We start from the raw sequence: 20,169 nt of genomic DNA on the forward strand, positions 1-20,169 counted from the left end.
TTTGATGCAATAGAGTTTATTCTTTAAGCAAATAATTAAACCTGAGTTGGCTCTCCGGAGGCGAACTGATTTGCTTCTGTCCTTAACATGGTCTTAAATAGTGTCACAGCTTCCTTTGATCTGCAGGTGCGCTGAGCCATCGATCATTAAAATGTCTGTGCAAGCTATCTGTCTTTTTTAATTGGTTTGGAACATCCTTGACCCACACCTGCGTTTTTCTGTGTCTAATCTTCTCTGCATGTAGTCACTTCTTATATGCTGAAGTGTGTGTATGTGTGTGTGTTTTTCCAACAGCTCTTAGTCATTTACAAAAAAATTACTAAGATGGGTTATATCTTAAACCATGCAAAACACTCATGTTCACTCATTTCAGTATGCAGATGCCATATATATATAAGTTTCAAACATTTAGGTATACTCAAATATTTAGATAATCGATAATGATAGTCTATTATGATTAAATCAAACTCCAACATGCTGTCTGTGTGAACACCACACGCATGAGAGACACAGCGTTAGAGGGCGGAGCCTATATGATATAGAGCATGATTTTTTATCAGAGTATCTGTCTCATGTACTACTGTCAGGATATAGTGACAGTTTGAGCCATTATGACAAGATGTTATTTGTATTAAAGTTGCCAACTGTAGCTTAAAGTTGACTTATTTTATTGTATTAACTGTGAGTCAGTGTAAACCTCCATACTGATACTGAAAAAGCTGCAATGTGAAAATAAGTTTTATAAATATTTAATTCCATTAGTTTACATGGTGACAAAAATCGAATATTTTCATTTCACTTTAGCTGGTGCAACATTTAACCACAACCTACACAGGTACAGTAGCCTGTGTTTCATTGTGTCTTGGGGTTCGCTGCAGTGCCTTGAATAATGTCTCTGATTCTCTTTGTGTCTGCCTGCAGCGCTTCGTTGTGAGGGTCAATCTTTAGAGCAGCTTGGTAGTCATGTAGCCCTGAGAAAAAATGCCACAGGCAGTTCAGCTGACCGCACAGAGCAGGTGGACATGGTCATGTATTCAGCCATTCACCTATCATTCTGAAAGAGATGCTACAGTGATGTATTGTTTAGCTAATATAATGCCTTTAAACAAAAAACAAAATTGAGTGTGTATCATTAACCAAAACTTTAAATTCAGAGATGCATAGTTACAGTGTTCCAAATTCAACAAGTTACTGTGGCTGTTCAAACCTTCTGCATAGAGCTCTAGCTGGCAGAAAGCAGATCCTCGGCGGACATTGGCTCTGGCTCTGGCAGCTGCGTTGGCAGCGACTGGTGGAGTCAACAGATCCAGTGCCTGAAGAAACGTGTTTATTCCTACTTTACATAATGGCTTAATGCAGTTTTACTGTCAGAATGATATTGCAAACTGAAGTAGACAGAGCTCATGCCAGTGGAAACAAAATCAGACTGAAAAAAAAGTTAGTGAATATTAAACATGATGTCAAACTCAATCTCAACATGATTATTATGTGTCCAAAGAACTGTATCGACGGTGCAGAGGCTGCAGTGGTAGAATAATTTTGCCTCTCTCACCTTGTACAATTTCAAGACACCAACATTTGCAGTGCAGATTTAATCCAATGTGCTCTGCCACACGCAGTAGTGTACAGATGAACACATGTAAGACGCGGGGATAGTACAGACCTGAGAGGAATCGTCAATGGCCTTGTGAAGATTTTTTAACTTCAGATGGCAGGCGGCACGGTTTGAATACAGAGCTGGGATCTTTCTGTTGAGCCTGATGGCCAGGCTGTAGGCATTTACTGCCCCCAGGTAGTCCCCAGTCACAAAACATTTGCTGAAAGAAAGAGTCAATATAGTGATTCCAATCGTTCACAAAAACACATGCTGTTAAATGGACTTGAGAGAAGTCTTCACTTACTCCCCTTTGTTCTTTAACCAGTCTGGGTTCCTCTCCTCCTCATTCAGGTCCTCCAGTTCGTCCACGTGTGCATTCACTGCACGCCTGGCTTCAGCTTGCTTCTCGAGCCACTGTTGGTTAAATTGTAATTCCACTCAAAAATTTCCTTTAATACGGGAGTGTATCCCAAACTACACAAACAAATCAAAGTGCCACATTTTTTATGATTTACTTTGTCACTGCTTTTACGGTACCAGTGAATGCCGATCATCTCAGGGAGGCCTGGGCCGGAGAATTGGGCGTTACAGTGTCAGATGAACTGTGGGAGGAAAGCCTCTAAAGAGCTGTCCTATCAATTCTCGTTGCAGATTAATTCAACTTAAAGTTTTACAAAAACTGTATTAATCTAAAACAAAACTTATAGAAAAAGTTAAGATATAAAAAAAAATATTTGAATCAGTTTCACCTATGTGTGATAGATGTGGCATTACCGAAGGATCACTATCGCACTTATTCTGGCACTGTCCAGTACCGGATGCATTCTGGTGTGAAATATAAAATAAACATCCAACAAGACTGTAATCTGGCAATATTTGGATGCCCTGACAGGACAAGGGATTTTCCCTCCCATCAAAAAAAGGCTCTCAAGGCAGGCATGGGTTGCAGCAAAAAACAATAATATTACTAAATTGGAAATCTCCATCGTCCCCATGTTCAGGAGGTAGCTTAACAAAAAACTTTCTATTGCTAAGATGGAACAGTTTCGGTTTAGCAAATGAAAATCACAAAACTTCATCCTGAAGGTGTGGAAACCATTTCTAGCATTTCTAGCATCGCTTGATGAGACTAAATGTAAAGCTCATGAGCTTTGCTGCTATACTGTACCCTTACTCTGTGCAAACTCGACTTCATTCTCCATGAGTGATATTCTGGCAGCCCCAGTTCACTTTGCTTTTTAATCTTTTATATGTATTTTTATATATAAAAAATGTTTCTCTCATCCTCTACCTTGCTGTTGGCATGAGGCTTTACATTTGGACTCGGGAAGTCTTTTGTGTGTACTTAATGTAAAATATAAAAAATAAAAATAAATAAAAATAAAGAGTCTCCACTCCCCCAGTTCCCACCAATCACCGGACGTCATCCATCCAATACTCAATGACCCTCTTTACCCTCCTCGTTCACTTACCCTACACCCTTTCATTCCTTACCTTGCATCCCTTCATCTACTACCCTACATCCCTTCGTCCCCTATCCTACATCACTTCGTCCCCTACCTTACATCCCTTCATCCCCTACCCTATATCACTTCGTCCCCTACCCTACATCCCTTCATCCCCTACCCTACATCACTTCATCCCCTACCCCACATTCTTTCATCCCCTAACTAACATCCCTTCATGCCCTACCTAACATCCCTTCATCCCCTATCTTACATCCCTTCATCCCTTAACCTAAATCCCCTCATTCGATAACTCTCATCCCTTTTCTTCCTCAACCACTATCAAAGCCAATCCCTCTCACTTCAACATGTAATATACCATTTGAAACCCATATCCTTATTAGTGTGGTCTTCGTAAGTGAAACTGGAATTGTCTCTTACTGTTTGTTATCAAGGGGGTAGAATTTGGTAGGGATACCCGGCGACAAATGAATTGTCTCTGGCAATAACTTTGATCGGAACATTTCAATATAACCACTATTGTCTCAGTAAAAAGACACCGTCCTTGTACTAACAGTTCTTTGCACGAAAACAAAAACTGGACCATTAGTTTCTAGTACCAGTCAGGTAGTTTCAGTTTTTACCTCCAATGTGTTGAGAATATGTGGGTGTTTTGAATGTTAAACACATATGAGGTATATATGTGTTCTAAAGTCCAGAGGTTGATTAATGATGTGACATTATTTAATGTATCATTGAAGTGAAAAGGGTTCCACATGCACATTTAAAGAGACAGAATAGGAAGAGGAAAGATTAAATCATGCAATCATTCAGTCATTGAAAAGCAAAGCGGCTCGTCAACCAAACAGAAGATCGGTGGCTCGATCCCCGGCTCGGTCCAAGTGTCCTGGAAAGACACTCAGCCCGTAAGGCTATGTCATGGGTAATTGAATGTGGGGAAGTTCGGATCCTGGATAATGTGTTTGTGAATGTTGCTGTTGACAGAAAAAAAGATGACAGAAAAAAATAATTTAGAAACTCTCACCTCTTCCTCCTCTGGCACTCTTGATTCCCTGAGGGCTGTTGGAAAAAGTCGCGGGGTAAATGTGACTTGAATGTTTCCAACGAGTCTTGGAGCAGGCAGGTTCTCTTGTTTTCTCTTGCTCGTTGCTTCACTGTCGCCGCCTTGATCTAAATGCAGTAATGTTTTCATTAAAAGTGCAAAAACCAACTAGAGTAGGAGAAGATTCGATCACACAAGAAATGACTTACCCAGTTTGACATCTGCTCTATCTTTCAGTTTGTTGTGACTGTCTCTCTGAATGTGGAGTTTTAGTTGCTGTTCTTCCTCTGCTTTTTGCTTCTGTCCCAGTTGCCACGCTGCCAGCTCTGCTGTGGTTTTCGCTCGCTCTTTGTCCTTGATTTTCTGGATACTGTCTCTTTTCTCTTTTTCAAGCTGGGCTCAAATTAAACACACTATGAATGAGTCCTTCCAGATGTGCACAGCAGATTTCTGATGGTCATTTTGGAAACTTGATGATGTGAAATTTAAGTAGAGTGTGCTGTCAGTGAGTATGTTACCTTCATCATTGTCTCCAGTGCATATTTTTTCTCTGCATGCTGCTTCTTGGCCTTGGATGTGGATTCTGCAGAGAGCTTTTCCTGGTATTTCAACAGAGCCTTTTCTCTGACCTCCTTTTTTTCTTTATCATCTGAAACATTGAGTTAAAATGGTAAAAATACAGGTTCACACCGAATGCAGTAGCAGTTGGCTGTCTGTCTGTCTGTCTGTCTACCTGTCCGTCTGTCTGCTTATGTCTCAATGACTGTCTGTCTGCTTATCTCTGTCCGTCTGCTTGTGTCTGTTTGCCTGTCTGCCTATGTCTGTGTGTCTGTCTGCTTGCTTTTGGGCTTTCCTGTTAGAAACTGACATAATACGGGGACGTAATCCATCACTATGAGCACTGACTGAGTCGTGTGAAGTATCGAGGAAAGGTCCCAGCCTTGTTGAGCTGAGCAGGTTGACAGACCTATCTCACTGACCATCAGAGCACATTGAACAAAATTTTGCAAGGAAAAAGATGCACACTTAAAATCATTGGTTGTATAGCCTCAACTCTTTGAAGAAAAATCAATGACTGCAATACTGAACAGTACCCAACTCTGCCAGAAGTGATCATGCTCACAAAAAAAAATAACCAGCACTTTCAAGAGTTAGTTGTCATTGAGAAAGGACATTAAACTCTTCTCAAACTCTTTTTCTGTTGATGTGGAAGGAGTACAGGCGCTCATTGCAACACACTGTGATGACTCTTCCAAGTTGCAACCAGCAGCAGACCCTGAGAAGTCCAGATTTCCCGAGATGATGCACTATCCCAAAAGAATGCTCTTTATTTTTGCTTTAAATCACATGTGAGCGAACATTTTTTCATCTATACTAAGCCGAGATCTTTTTCTCTTACTGACTGACTTTTTCTCTTTTGACACTGTCTCTCCCTGTGTGTGTGTGTGTGTGTGTGTGTGTGTGTGTGTGTGTGTGTGTGTGTGTGTGTGTGTGTGTGTGTGTGTGTTCGATCAAAAGTGCCAGAACTTAAGAGTAATATTTGATTCACATTTAAGCTTCAAAACACAAATCACAAAAGTTACAGAAGAAATGTTGACCCCTCCGATCCTTGTTGGGGCCATTCTTGCTGTTCCAAAGTAGAGGCTCAAAACTAAAAGGTGACCGTGCTTTTGCCATCAGGACCCCTAGGCTTTGGAACGACCTGCCTGAGGAGATAAGGCTTTCAGAATCAGTAATCTTCTTTAAATCACTTCTTAAAACCTATTTTTACAGAATGGCTTTCATGTGATGTCGTCGCTTTACTGCTTTGTTTTATTATTGATATTATTATTTTATTTTACCAACTTTATTTTATTTGTTTTATTTATTCTATTCCTTAATTTATATTTCCATCATAATATACAAACAAACTTTGTCCGATGATGTCAATTTTATGAAATATCATGTGGTGCTACCATCAAGAAACGACCACTTTGGGACTTTTATGTTGACATCCATTCAAAGACAGGAAGTTGCATCATAAACCCAAGGACCCATGGAAGCAGCAAGCAGGTTTGTTACTCTCTCTCAAATTTGGAAAAAAAATAAAGTTTTTAACGGCTGGTATGTAGTTGTCACATTTGGATATCATGTGGTATGACCTCAAAAAAGCAATGAATATTAAGTTATTTCTACAAATTTATATTTTGATTATAAATTTCATAGTGACCTTTTGTTGGAAGCTAGCTTGTTTTGTTTAGGGGGCTAATTCTGGACCTGTAAATTTTGACTGAACTTATATATGTGGTGCGACCAAATATCATGTGGTGCGACCAAATATCATGTGGTGCGACCATTGCAGAGTAATTTCCATGAATGATATATGTCCTAGATAGGAAGTTTTTGTGGTTTTATATTCAATTGATGATTTATATAAATAAAGTACTTTATTTTAGTATTATTTGGAATAGATTTTTATGCAATTTTAGTCATTTTTTCCCTAACGTTTCAGAAACAACGGTTTATGTTTAATCTTCGTACAATATAATGAGAAAAATATAAAGAAATAATTAAGAGCATAAATTTCACTTTAGTTATTGTGCATTTATTAGTAATTTATTTATTTTTAAATGTATTTATAATTGTTTTAATCTATTTTACTAGATGCCACTGCCAAGCAAAGTAAAAACCGCTCACCATAGGCAGCGTGTTAATTCTGACCCTGCAGCAAGAGCGGAGTACCTTTCTAGGAGAAGAGAAAGGTATGTTAAGAAATGAAAACTATAAATAAAGCAACATCAAGTACATATTGCCCCTGTATGTTTTTCATTACCTGGAAGAAATGCATTTTTTCATTAACATGTTCATCTGCTGTCATCTTTTCTTTCTGTCCAAAATAAAATAGACTTTACACCATAGATTTATGGCATGACGCTATATTACATTACTGTTTCAGTTACCAGAGAAGAAAACAGCAGGGAAAGATTCCATATGAAAAGTCAAGTGAGCTGCCAGAGAGAGAGAAAAAGGAAAAGAAAGAGAAATGGAGGGCTGCATCCAATGCCTACAGGGAAAGAAAAAATATGGCAAATGCTGTGTTAGACCTTACACCGCCATTTATGGAGAACATTCCACCAGTTCTGGTTGATGTAGCACAAGAGCAGCCAGAAAATGCAGGTCAAGCTGTGGTAGACCCCATACCTCTGAATGAGGATTTTAATCCACCTGTCACCTCCACACCAGAGAGAGATAAGAGAAGGAATACATCTTCAGCAGAGAGACGTTGCAAAAGACTGCAAAAAGAGAAGTGTAAACTGAAAAAGCAGGTCTTACATATTAGGAAACAGCTAGCAGAGATGAGAAAACTAAAAGATAAATTCAGAAAGAGTGAGAAGAGGTTAATGACAAGACAAAGAGTAGGCCTAAGTGTAAAATTTAAGCCAAGGGGGTGCAAGAAACTGTCAGCAGAGAGAAAGCAAGCTGTCATCAATTTTCTGTCCAGAGATGAAAACAGTCGTCTTTTAGCTGGGAAAAAAGACACCATCACCAAAAATAAACAGAAAATGCAAAGAAGAGTTCTAACAAAGCCCCTCACTGAGCTCCATGGACAGTATCAAACAGGGGTGGAACAGCATCTCTCTTACAATTTGCCAGAAGAAGGCCTTTTTATATCACAGAGCCGAAGACCAGGGATAGAGATACATGTGCATGTGTGGAACATGAGAATTTCCGGCTATTGGTTAACAAACTCGCCAAGAGAGGGCTGTTGAAGACAACCAGCATCTCAGAGTTAGTGAGTATGATTGTGTGTGACCCAAAAACCAAAGAATGCATGGATCGTGTATGTCCAAAGTGCTGCTTTGACGAAGTTGAATTTCCTGAGACAGACTGTACGGAGGTTTCTTGGGAACAATGGGAGCGGGTAACTTCAACGAACGGAGAGAAAACCTTTGCAAATGTTTTAAAACAAACATACACAGGGACAATCCAGGACTTAAAAGAGCTGTTCCACAAAAAGCTAGAAGCTTTAGCCATACATCAATTAAACTGGATCCACCAAACAGAACAGTTCCGTAACCTAAAACAAAATCTGACTAAATCTGAGGCTGAAAACTATGCCTGCAAGCTGAGTACAGAAATACAAGCTTATCATTTTGGAGGCAGTCGAAAGCAGGCCACAATACACACTGCTGTCCTCTACCCAGTCCATGGCACCAAAGCATATGCAACACTGTCAGACAGCCTCCGCCATGATGAGCGGGCAGTGTGGGCACACCTGGAGCCCATACTGAAAGAGCTTCGGGCAACCAGCCCACAGATTATACATTTTAAGATAGATCACGGTCGCACCACATTGACGCCAATTAATCTAGATGAAAAAACACAAAAATCACGTCATTAAAAAAATGTATGTTAATTTATGTGTACACCACATTCTTAATGTTTGAACAATTGCAATAGGTATTAATATTTTTTGTATTTTAAAATTGGCCTGTTGAAAATCCTTATACGTCATTGACCCACAAAACAAAAACAATAACCCGGTCGACCCTGCCTGCCTCAAGTCCAAATGGTAAAAAAAAAGTCAGAGAAAATAAATATTGAAACATTATTCAAAGCAGTAGAAATGTTACCCTCCATAAATTATAATCACCCACAGCCTAAATAGAAGTTACCAGAGCAAAGTATCGCTACATCCAGTCTGTGACTGTGAGACACGACCCCAACATGTCACAGTGCAACACACAGCTCAAGAAGATGACACACATAAGTGAATACATGATATGAATATATGATTAAAGAATAAATACAGATTTTTTTCTTCTATTTTATTTATGATCAATGGCCCAAGCTCTGATTGGTTAGTAAGAAGTGCTTTTATACGAGTAGATATCCTATCTCTTAATAGGCATAATAGGCATTAAAGGAACCGCACTTAGCTGGTTTAAGTCATATTTATCAGACCGATCTCAGTTTGTATATGTAAACGATGAAACCTCGATGAAAACCAAGGTCATTCACGGAGTTCCACAAGGGTCTGTTCTTGGACCAATTTTATTCACCTTATATATGCTTCCTTTAGGGAATATTATCAGAAAACACTCAATAAACTTTCATTGTTATGCAGATGATACCCAGTTATATCTATCGATTAAGCCAGACGAAACAAACCAGTTCTCTAAACTTCAAGCATGTCTTAAGGACATAAACACCTGGATGACCTGCAACTTCTTGATGTTAAACTCCGACAAAACTGAAGTTATTCTACTAGGCCCAGATCACCTTCGAAATCAATTATCTAACAATATAGTTTCTCTAGATGGCATTGCTCTGGCATCCAGCACTACCGTTAAGAACCTCAGAGTTATCTTTGATCAGGACCTGTCTTTTACCTCTTATATAAAACATATCTCAAGGACAGTCTTTTTTCATTTACATAACATTCTGAAAATCAGGCAAATCCTGTCCGATGCAGAAAAACTAGATCATGCATTTGTTACCTCTAGACTAGATTTCTGCAATTCGTTATTATCAGGCTGCTCTAATAAGTCTCTTAAATCTCTACAGTTGATCCAGAATGCTGCAGCACGTGTTCTAAAAAAAACTAAGAAAATAGATCATATTACTCCAGTATTAGCTTCTCTGCACTGGCTCCCTGTTAAATCAAGAATAAAATTTAAAAAATTAAAAATTCTTCTACTCACCTACAAAGCTCTAACTGGCCAGGCACCGTCTTATCTTAAGGAACTTATAGTTCCATATTACCCAACTAGAGAGCTGCGCTCCATCAATGCAGGGTTACTTGTGGTTCCTAGAGTATATAAAAGCTGGATGGGAGCGAGAGCCTTCAGTTATCAGGCTCCTCTTCTGTGGAACCAGGTTCCAGTTTCAGTCCGGGGGGCAGACACACTCACCACTTTTAAGAGTAGGCTTAAGACCTTCCTTTTTGATAGCACTTATAGTTAGGGCTAGTTCAGGTTCGCCTTGGTCCAGCCCGTAGATATGCTGCTATATGCAGCCGGGGGACTACCTAGGATACACTGAGCTCCTCTCTCCTCTTCTCTCCCTCCATCTTTATGTATTAATCTCCTATTTATGCACATTATTGACTTTGCTTCTTCCCTAGAGTCCTTGTGCTTTCTCGCCTCACAGGTTCCCATGAATCAGGGTTATATCTGGACGGTCATCGTGCGTCCTGCTGTGGCCCTGCTGACACTCACTGCTACTACCACTATTATTATTAGTCACATTACTTTTATTATTCCCTGTACTATTACGCTGATTGGCTTTGCTTCTACCCTGGAGTCTTTGTGCTTTCTCGCCTCACAGGTTTCCATAAATCGTGTCTGTACCTGGACTGTGGTCGTGCCTCCTGCTATGGCCCTGCTGACACCCAATGCTACTACCATTATTATTATTAGTCACATTACTATTACTATTCCCTGTACCATTACGCATATTGGCTTTGCTTCCACCCTGACACCCTTTTTGCTTTCTCGCCTCGCAGGTTTCCACAAATCCTTGTGGTATCTGGACCGTGGTCGTGCCTCCTGCCGTGACCCAGCTGACACCCACTGCTACTTTGATTATTATTATTAGTCACATTACTAATACTATTCCCTATATCATTATTCTGTGTGGCTGTGTAGCAACAAGGCTGTAAAGCCTTGTTGCTACACAAAGTACTTTTCTAAGAGATTCGCCCAGCGGTTTCTACAGGAACCGGGAAAAACGGCGAGAAATTTCCCCATAGAGATGAATGTGTTTTGGGCGTGGAGAGAGCTTAAAAACACTCAACTTGGGGCCCAGACTTACTTGTCATACTTTAAAAAGGCTTAATAATTTAAGCCTTTTTCAGATTTTATAATGGTTGTGTATTAGATGGTATGTTCAGACTTAGAGTGGGTGATGTCATCGCCAGAGTGAGAGGAGCTTCAGAATCTTGTGAAAAAAATATTTTAAAGTTGCCAGAATTCCCACAATTTTCACTCTTCAGGCATAATTGTTTGGGTCAAATTGTATATAAACTTGTCCTAGTTGCAGCCATAACACTATGGAATCCAACAGACTTATACATTTGGTCACAGCAGCCTGAAAAGTGAGAGGAATCCAGCTATCTACTCCATAGTGACCCATGTTAATTCAGACTCCAAAAGAATCTTGCACAGAGAACCGTACCACGTTTCTAAATTGCCACTACAGCCAAATTTTTAACACTACAGACACAATCTTTACATATTATTGTTCATCAAGTCGTTCTGCCTCTGATGGTCTGGTATTTAGGGAAATAGGAGCTATGGTTTGGGAGATTTCAGCAGTAGTTTGAGAGGTGCGCCTCAGCTTAAACTCCATTTAAAGCCTATGTACCTGTGAGTCTCTTTGAAGACATATTGCTATGGTAACCTTTGATGCTGGCAGGTGATTGATGTGAGCGAATTAGTGCAGTTTGTCACACACAGACAATGACACACGCACACCTATACACAAATTACTTGGAGATATTGAGGCAAAGGAATTGTTATAACTCCTGTCTGTCTGTCTGTCTGTCTGTCTCTCTCTCTCTGTTTCTCTCTCTTTCTCTCACTCTCTGTATGTTTGTCTCTCTCTCTCTTTCACTCTCTCTCAATCTCTTCCTCTCTCTCACACATAATTTCCAATTTCATTTCAATTGAATTCATACAGCCCCAATTTCATTTTTTACACTATCCACACAAATGACACGTCTACGTGTTCAGAAGATTCTTGGGATTCTCAAAATGAAGTTATTAAATCAATATGACTTACAGATTTTAAGTTCAGGTAGAACCTTCCCTGTGTTTGTGTGACGCACACAAAATGTATGGTCACATTTTTGTTGATTTGATTAATATTTGATATGATGTAATGTACTTTAATATCATTTGATGATTTTTTTGTTATTTGGAAATTTCAAGAGCTGTCAAATGTACTGTTAGTTAAAATATTCAATGAAATAGAATAATCTATTATACTAACTTCCTCAGAAGTATATTTCAACCTATGGCCAATAGGTGGCAGTGCAGCGCTGTGGTTTAGTCTCTGGAGTTGTATGTGTGTGCGCAACGTCTTCCCATAGCCCGGGAAAACTTTCAATGAAGACGCCACAGAACTGCCTGCTTCCTCATTTATTCCTGTTTTCACAGGTTAGTAATATATGTAAATACAAAATAAACACGATTTAAATAGAGACCAATGTTTATAGAACAATTGTTAAAATTTGTGTTTCATTTATTTGTTTAGAAGCAACGTGAGTTTGGTATTAAGACTGACTGTCAGATGCTAACGTTAGCTTAGCTGAATGATAGAATAGCAGTACATTCCCCTGGGTTTTCTGGCTCCTGCACATCATAATATTTGTAAATAATGAAGTGATATAAATCTGTATGTTCAATGAGTTGTGTCACACTGAGTATGTTGGTTAAATGTGACCGAAAGATGTATATTAGTGTTGTGCCTGTTTGTTAGCCTGTGTTAGCGCTCGTTCGTCGTATTGTTAGAGCGGCGCCGCCATTGTTAAAGATCCTTGTCGTCACCTACGCCACAGTAGCTGTGGGTCCATTTTTGCTGTTGTGGAATGGTTAGAGAGGGTTTTATGCCCAGTTGTCCCAGTTATATTGATTGGATGGAGTGATTAAGTGGGATAGTGAATATAGAGTGTGAATGTTGCTTATTTAAGTTGTTGTACATTTATGTGATTTTGTGAAAGACAATGCACTTGAAAAAAATATGTAATAAACATAGCCCGGGAAAACTTTCAATGAAGACGCCACAGAACTGCCTGCTTCCTCATTTATTCCTGTTTTCACAGGCACACATCATCTGTATTCAGGCTCTCTAGCACTGAGACCTGTAACATTATCACCAGTTATGGCCAACAGTGACTCAGCACTACTACTACTATTACTACTAGTGCTACTACTACTACTACTACTACTATTATTACTATTACTACTACTACTACTCCTAATACTATTACTACTACTGCTACTACTACTACTACTACTTTTACTTATACTACTACTACTACTACTACTACTACTACTACTATTACTACTACTACTACTAATAATACTACTTATTCTACTACTATTGCTGATTAAACAGTTTTTTCTACTAAACCACTGATACTACTGCTGCTACTGCTACTTCTACTATAACTTCAGCTTCTAAAACTACTACTCTTGCTATGACTACTTCTACTATTACTACCACCTACACTACTACCTACCTACCTACAGTTTAACAGTTCAGCTTCCAGATTTTTATGCATTGTATTTCAGCTCTTTGCTTCTTTTGATGATGCAGTTCGATTTCCATCTCTGCCAGTTTTACAATTCAACTACGAGGTTTTTCAACAGTGCAGTTCTTGGCTTTTGGGCTTTTTCAGGAAAGTCATTTGAAACTTCCACATTTTCAGCAATGCTCTGTGACTAATTTCAGCATTCCAACGCATTTTCAGCAGGAAATGCATTTTCTAGTTTTAAATGTACCTCAAATGAACCCCAAACTAACCGTAAATGAACCTCATTGATAGAGCTGTCTCAGAACTGTTAATATATGCAACATCTTCAGTAGCAGCCACACAGTCAAAATTTCTTTCTTTTGCAAAATTTTCTAGTATTCTTCTTATTCTTCATCTTCTGTACAAAAGTTTGGTGCGTAACTCGTCCTGCAGCGTTGCCACCACATGCGTGAAAAATACATCAAATCGTGCGGCCTGATCAGGAATCATGTGCTATGACTTTTTTCAGAGATTCGGCAAGCGGTTTCCATGGAAACCACGAAAAACTGAGAGATATTTAAATTTGTCATTGCTGCTTTTACAAGTAGTCTTAATTTTCTCCTTCGTTACTCTGCTTACTACTGTGATTATATGAATCATTTATGTCATATACATTGAATGTGTTGTAACTCTGTTATGTTGTTCATTCTGTACACATGACATCTATTGCATTCTTTCCATCCTCGGAGAAGGATCCCTCCTCTGTTGCTCTCCCATAGGTTTCTTCCTTTTTTCTCCCTGTTAAAGGTTTTTTTTTAGGTTTTTCCTATGCCAATGTGAGGGTTCCAGGACAGAGGATGTCACATGTGTACAGATTGTAAAGCCCTCCGAGGCAAATTTGTAATTTGTGATTTTGGGCTATACAAAATAAACTGAATTGAATTGAATTGAATTATGCAGAACATCACCTGCTCTGGAGCAGTTTAGCTGTTCAGCATCAGTTACAATGGTGATTTACCAGGTAAGAAGTGAACCTCCGTCATAGGACTGAAAACGAGAGTTTTGACCATGAAAAACGCCTTCCTCTTTCATTCCTTCAACCATGTTCATGGAAAGGTCGGCATTGCGATTTGTGTGCATAGCCAAAAACAAGATGATATTCACCATCCATCCATCCATCCATTTCCTTCCGCTTATCCGGGGCCGGGTCACGGGGGCAGCAAGCTAAGGAGGGTCCTCCTCCCCAGTGCGTGCTGAAGGTCACATTCTGAAGAAGCCAACAGAACCACATCATCTGCAAAAAGCAGGGATGTGATTCTGAGGTCCCCAAACTGGAAACTCTCCTCCCCCCGGCTGCGCCTTGAAATCCTGTCCATGAAAATCACAAACAGGATTGGTGACAATGGGCAGCCCTGGCGGAGGCCAACACGCACTGGGAACAAGCTCGACTTTGTGCCGAGTATCCGGACACAGCTCTCACTTTGGTCATACGAGGACCGAATGGCTCGTAGTAACGAACCAGGTACCCCATATTCCCGCAGTACCCCCCACAGGACTCCCTGAGGGACACAAAACACATGTAGACTGGATGAGCAAACTCCCATGCACCCTCCAACAGACCTGCAAGGGTAAAGAGTTGGTCCGCTGTTCCACGTCCAGGACGGAATCCGCATTGCTCCTCCTGAATCCGAGGTTCGACAATCGGACGGAGCCTCCTTTCCAGCACCCTGGAGTAAACTGGGGGAGGCTGAGCAGTGTGATACCCCTATAATTGGAGCACACTCTCCGGTCCCCCTTTTTGAAAATGGGAACCACCACCCCGGTCTGCCACTCCACAGGCACTGTACCCGACTTCCACACGACAGTGAAGAGATGTGTCAACCAAGACAGCCCAACAATGTCCAGAGCCTTTAGCCGGTCGAATCTCATCCACTCCTGGCACATTGCCGCTGAAGAGCTTTTTAACTACCTCAACGACCTCCGTCAGGCATATGGACGAGTCTTCCCCTGAGTCTTCAGACTCTGCCTCTTCCACAGAGGACGTGTTGGTCGGGTTCAGGAGTTCCTCAAAGTGTTCTTTCCACCGCTCGACAATATCCCCAGTCCGGGTCTGCAGTTCTCCCCCCCTGCTGAGCACAGCCTGAGAAAAGCCCTGTTTCCCCTTTCTGAGTCGTCTCACGGTTTGCCAGAACTTCCTTGAGGCCATTCGAAAGTCCTTCTCCATGGCCTCGCTGAACTCCTCCCACACCCGGGTTTTTGCCTCAGCAACCGCTGCAGCTGCAGCCCTTCTGGCCAACCGGTACCTGCCTGCTGATTCAGGAGACCCCTGGGCCAACCAAGCCCGAAAGGCCTCCTTCTTCAGCTTGACGGCCTCCTTTACCGCTGGTGTCCACCAGCGGGTTCTCGGATTGCCGCCACGACGGGCACCGATCGCCTTCCAACCACAACTGCTAGCAGCAGCTTCCACAATGGAGGATTTGAACATGGCCCACTCGGATTCCATGTCCCCAGCCTCCCCCAGGATGCACCAGAATTTTTTTTGAAGACCCTGCGGACAGGATCCTCATCCAGACGTTCCCAGTTCACCCTCACTACACGTTTGGGTTTACCGGGTCTGTCCGGCAGCCTCCCCTGCCACCTGATCCAACTCACCACCAGGTGGTGATCAGTTGACAGCTCTGCTCCTCTCTTCACCTGAGTGTCCAAGACATACGGCCGCAGGTCTGATGACACAACTACAAAGTCGATCATAGACCTTTGGCCTAGGGTGTTCTGGTACCAAGTACACTTATGAACCTCCCTATGCTCAAACATGGTGTTTGTTATGGACAGTCCATGACTAGCACAGAAGTCCAACAACAAAGCACCACTCGGGTTCAGATCGGGCAGGTCGTTCCTCCCAATCACACCCCTCCAGGTTTCTCCATCGTTACCCATGTGAGCGTTGAAGTCTCCCAGAAGAACTATGGAGTCCCCAGTCGGCGCCCTTTCCAGAACACCACCCAAGGACTCCAAGAAGGCCGCGTACTCCGAACTGCCGTTTGGTGCATAGGCACAAATGACAGCCAGAGACTTTCCCCCTGCGATTCCCAGTCTCAGAGAGGCGACCCTCTCGTTCTCCGGGGAGAACTCCAGAACAGCGGTGCTCAGCCGGGGGCTTGTGAGTATCCCCACACCCGCCCGGCGCCTCTCACCCTGGGCAACTCCGGAAAAGGAAAAAGTCCAGCCCCTCTCCAGGAGTTTGGTTCCAGAACCGGTGCTATGCGTGGAGGTGAGCCCAACTATATCCAGTTGGTAGCGCTCCACCTCCCGCACCAGCTCCGGTTCTAAATGGCTGTATATATGTCCAAAGAATGCTCCTAAAACCTGAATATTATTGGAATTCTCAGAAATTGCTCCATATCCTAACAGTAAATGCTGTTTACATGACTCGTATTAAATTTAAAATATTGTCATATTTTTAATTATAGTGGAAATAAGTGTTCATGAAAATGTAATCAGCTACATGAAGCCACAGATGCCGGCTAGTATTGAGACTGATCTGACCCTATAATGATGCTACTGAAATGAGTCCAACCAGAAGACAAACTGACCCTTCACAAACACCGAATCACCTGGGTACCACAGGTGTGACTTGATAATAATAATAACAATAATATTAAGAAGAAGAAGAAGAAACATAATATTAATAATCACTAGAAAGCATCACTACTGTATTGTAAGATTGAATGAAAACAAGTTTGAGTCTCTTTTACTACAAGATCCTACAGCATGCTGCTATAACTTAAAGTGGCCCTATTATGCTTTTCCACTTTTTCCCTCTTTAATGTGTTATATATATTTTTTTACATGTAAAAGGTCCCTAGTGTAAAACCTGAAGTCCACACCTAAAAGGAGTTTTACCCTGCCCCTCAGAAAAACTGCTCCTGAGCTGCCTGAAACGGCTCGATTGAATTATCTCCTTCACTTCCGTAACTTTATGTGGTCACAATGTAACGGAAGTCACGTAAAACTCTCCGGCTAGTTAGGCCCGCACTCAAAGATAAAAGAAAAAGATAGAGCTAAAGTTCACATCTACCATGGTGTAGTGGTTAAGATAGCAGTCTATCACCCAGGAGACTCAGGTTCAAACCCAACTGTGAGCTGTTATTCATTTATCATGTGAAACATTGACCAATCACAACAGAGTGGGCTAGCTGACCAATCAGAGCAGACTTGGCTTTCTGGAGGGAGGTGCAAGTGCTATAATGGAACATTTTAGAGAGAGGGTGAGAAGAGGAGCTGCAGGACAGCCAGGATGAGAAAAACTGATTATGAGCAGTAACTCATGTAAACATGTTGTAACTGCAACTTGAGATAAAAATATGCACCCGGAAAATAGCATAATAGGGCCTGTTTAAGACAGAAAATATTGAGATTCACTCACAAACGCAGGCACACATGCAACAAATCGCATGATCATCTTGGCAAAGATAATAATAATGATAATAACTGTCAGAATAATTGTTAATATTTATCTATCAAAACGTGACACCAGACTCATTAAATAATTTCCGGGCTAATCCTTGCAGCACCACTGACAAAGGAATCATCATCTTGGCTATATGAGATAGATGGTACGTGAAATGTCTACAAGGTCAGCTAGATGCTCTTACTTGTAGTTATCATCAGGTGCTCCCACACTTTATTGGTCCTCTTTGGTAAACTAAAAACTGCAACTCCGTCTCCAACTTTCGCTGTGCTTCTGTCATCGTCAACAGGTTCAAATAGGAAGGCTTCAAACAGATACGGTGGGTAATGCACCTGTGCAGAAAACAAAGTAGTAAACATTTTATACTGTTTGTAGAAGCCGCATTTAAGTTTATTTCAATGTATGTAATTTACGTTGTTTTTTCTATATTTGTGTTTGCAAGCAAATTGTGCACGTCCCACAGTTGAGGAGGGCACTACTATAAGTTGGTGGGATGGCGCATGGTGAGGGGGGAAAGCGGGTGAGAGCAGATACCGTCTTTGACATCAGCCTCAGCCCTGTGAGAGCGTCTGCTGGTGAATGGCATTGGCAACGCCACAGTGAAACATTAAGGACACTAAACACAACTGTATCTTATTTTCCTATTATGTTTATTTTGCAATAAACTCCAAGCAATTGTGACCAAAGAGCTCCCTCTGGATTTATTTTTGGCAACAAGGCTGCGAGTCTGACAAACTGCACCCGAACTCTCTGTGTGGTAAAAACAATAAGACATTGAAATAGGGGGTAAAGGAAAAACCCAGCTTAACGAGTTTTTGCAACTGCACTGTTTGTGGTAGAAACACTAAACTTTACAAATTATAAAATACAGACGAGAAGGGCAGACTTCGGCTGTTTGGGAGGCGGGGGCAAAAAATAAAAAGGGGCACCAGTGGCATGTGGTGGGGGCCCAGCAAATGTTTTCAATAAATGAATGTAACATTCAAGCCCTTGCCAGGTGAAAAAAAAAATCAATCTTTCAATAGAGGATGCAGTTTAAGCTTAGAAGTGAGCCTTTGTTGTATGATTTATAATATGAAGTAGGCTGCATTTCTCTTCATCATGATTGTATGTGCCGTTTAGTTTGATTTTACAAACCTCATACAACATTACGTTATGGCATAATTTACTATAGGTGAACACTTGTGTGTGAATGCACTTTCTTAAAGTCTCAGTGGAGAAAGAAAGACAGACAGACAGACACCAGATGATTTGAGAGGTGCACAGTGCACACACAACACTATATAAACTGTAACAGAAAATTATGTGTTTAAGTAAAAGAAAGCCCTTTTAATATTTTAAGAAACTAATGTTAAGAAACGTTACTATAAGAAATACTCAGATCTCTACCTAAGCAAAAGTAGTTCAAGGGGCAGCAGGTAGAGTGGCTCTTCTTCCAATCGAAAGATCTACTGTTTCGATCTCCAACTCCGACTCCTCCAGGCCATGTCTATGTGTCCCTTGGCTAGATGCTTAACCCCCAATAGCTCACCATCGGTGTATGGATGAGTGTGAATGTGAATACGTTTAGTCCTGATGGGCAGGTGGCACCTTGTATGGTAGCCTGATGCCATCAATGTACGCATTAGGGCTGTGCAAGGTTATCGATATTGGTGACTATTGCAATATTTTGTTCAACAATAATATTCCAAAGCCTAGTTTCGATACATTTAGAAAGATAATAATAATAATCTTATTTTAAACAGATTGCAACATGTGCCAGAGTGCAACATACAGTAAAAAAAAACACAAAAAAACACAACGTGTATTACTGTAAGCTAACGCTACCTTCAGGTACTCCTCCGTAGACAGGATGTCCACTCTACTGACTTTCGTTCCTTTTAGTGGCACACTTAAGCAGACCGTGGAGTCCGTCTGTGTCCACGAGTAGTCCGTTACTAGCAGCGGCATTTTCGGCACAGCGGTCTTTTGGTGTCCCGCTCTTGTTTGTGGTTGTAGTTTTCCTTTGTGGTTCTCAAACTGAGCAGAAATATCGATGTAGCCACGTCCGAACGAACTCCTGCGACACAAGCTGAAGACTCCTGAATAGCGAAATGCAGTTCTGCTGACTCATGGCGTCCTGTTGCTATGGTGACCAGCATGCTGCCTTCAAATTCGTCGGAAAAATCCGTGTTAAGAGTTACATATAGGCCCATTGCCGATGAAATCGGCTACAACAGGGGTTCTCAACCTTTAGTAACATAATAGTTTCTTGCAACATCAAAATGCGCTCTCTTTTGGTACCCTTCAGTGCAGCACACTAAGGTACACACATTAAAGAGTGAACCTGATAGAGGTGTTTTCTCAAAAAAAAAGTGAGAAGTGGGGCTGGTT

General features: G+C 41.1%; 1 protein-coding gene across 1 annotated transcript; it reads right to left on the bottom strand.

Moving 5' to 3' along the window:
• Positions 1-810: 810 nt before the first annotated feature.
• Positions 811-19,869, bottom strand: dnaaf4 (dynein axonemal assembly factor 4). Its single transcript, XM_054620735.1, has 9 exons — positions 19,624-19,869; positions 17,981-18,128; positions 4,624-4,754; positions 4,315-4,498; positions 4,088-4,233; positions 1,902-2,011; positions 1,664-1,817; positions 1,208-1,313; positions 811-971 (listed from the first exon to the last, which is right to left on the bottom strand). The coding sequence occupies exons 1-9, from the start codon at positions 19,744-19,746 to the stop codon at positions 853-855; spliced, it is 1,221 nt and encodes a 406-aa protein (XP_054476710.1). The 5' UTR covers positions 19,747-19,869; the 3' UTR covers positions 811-852.
• Between the last annotated feature and the right edge of the window lie 300 nt (positions 19,870-20,169).

This window comes from Anoplopoma fimbria, chromosome 19 (assembly GCF_027596085.1).
Source record: "Anoplopoma fimbria isolate UVic2021 breed Golden Eagle Sablefish chromosome 19, Afim_UVic_2022, whole genome shotgun sequence".
NCBI lineage: Eukaryota > Metazoa > Chordata > Actinopteri > Perciformes > Anoplopomatidae > Anoplopoma > Anoplopoma fimbria.

Bases quoted from the DNA above. Each gene is read 5' to 3' on its own strand.
- dnaaf4 (XM_054620735.1), bottom strand. From the start codon at position 19,746: ATGCCGCTGCTAGTAACGGACTACTCGTGGACACAGACGGACTCCACG. The intron at 18,129-19,623 runs GTAGCGTTAGCT...TTTTCTGCACAG, and splicing joins CTACGGAGGAGTACCTGAAG to GTGCATTACCCACCGTATCT. The intron at 972-1,207 runs GTTTGAACAGCC...ATTTTTTCTCAG, and splicing joins GCTAGAGCTCTATGCAGAAG to GGCTACATGACTACCAAGCT.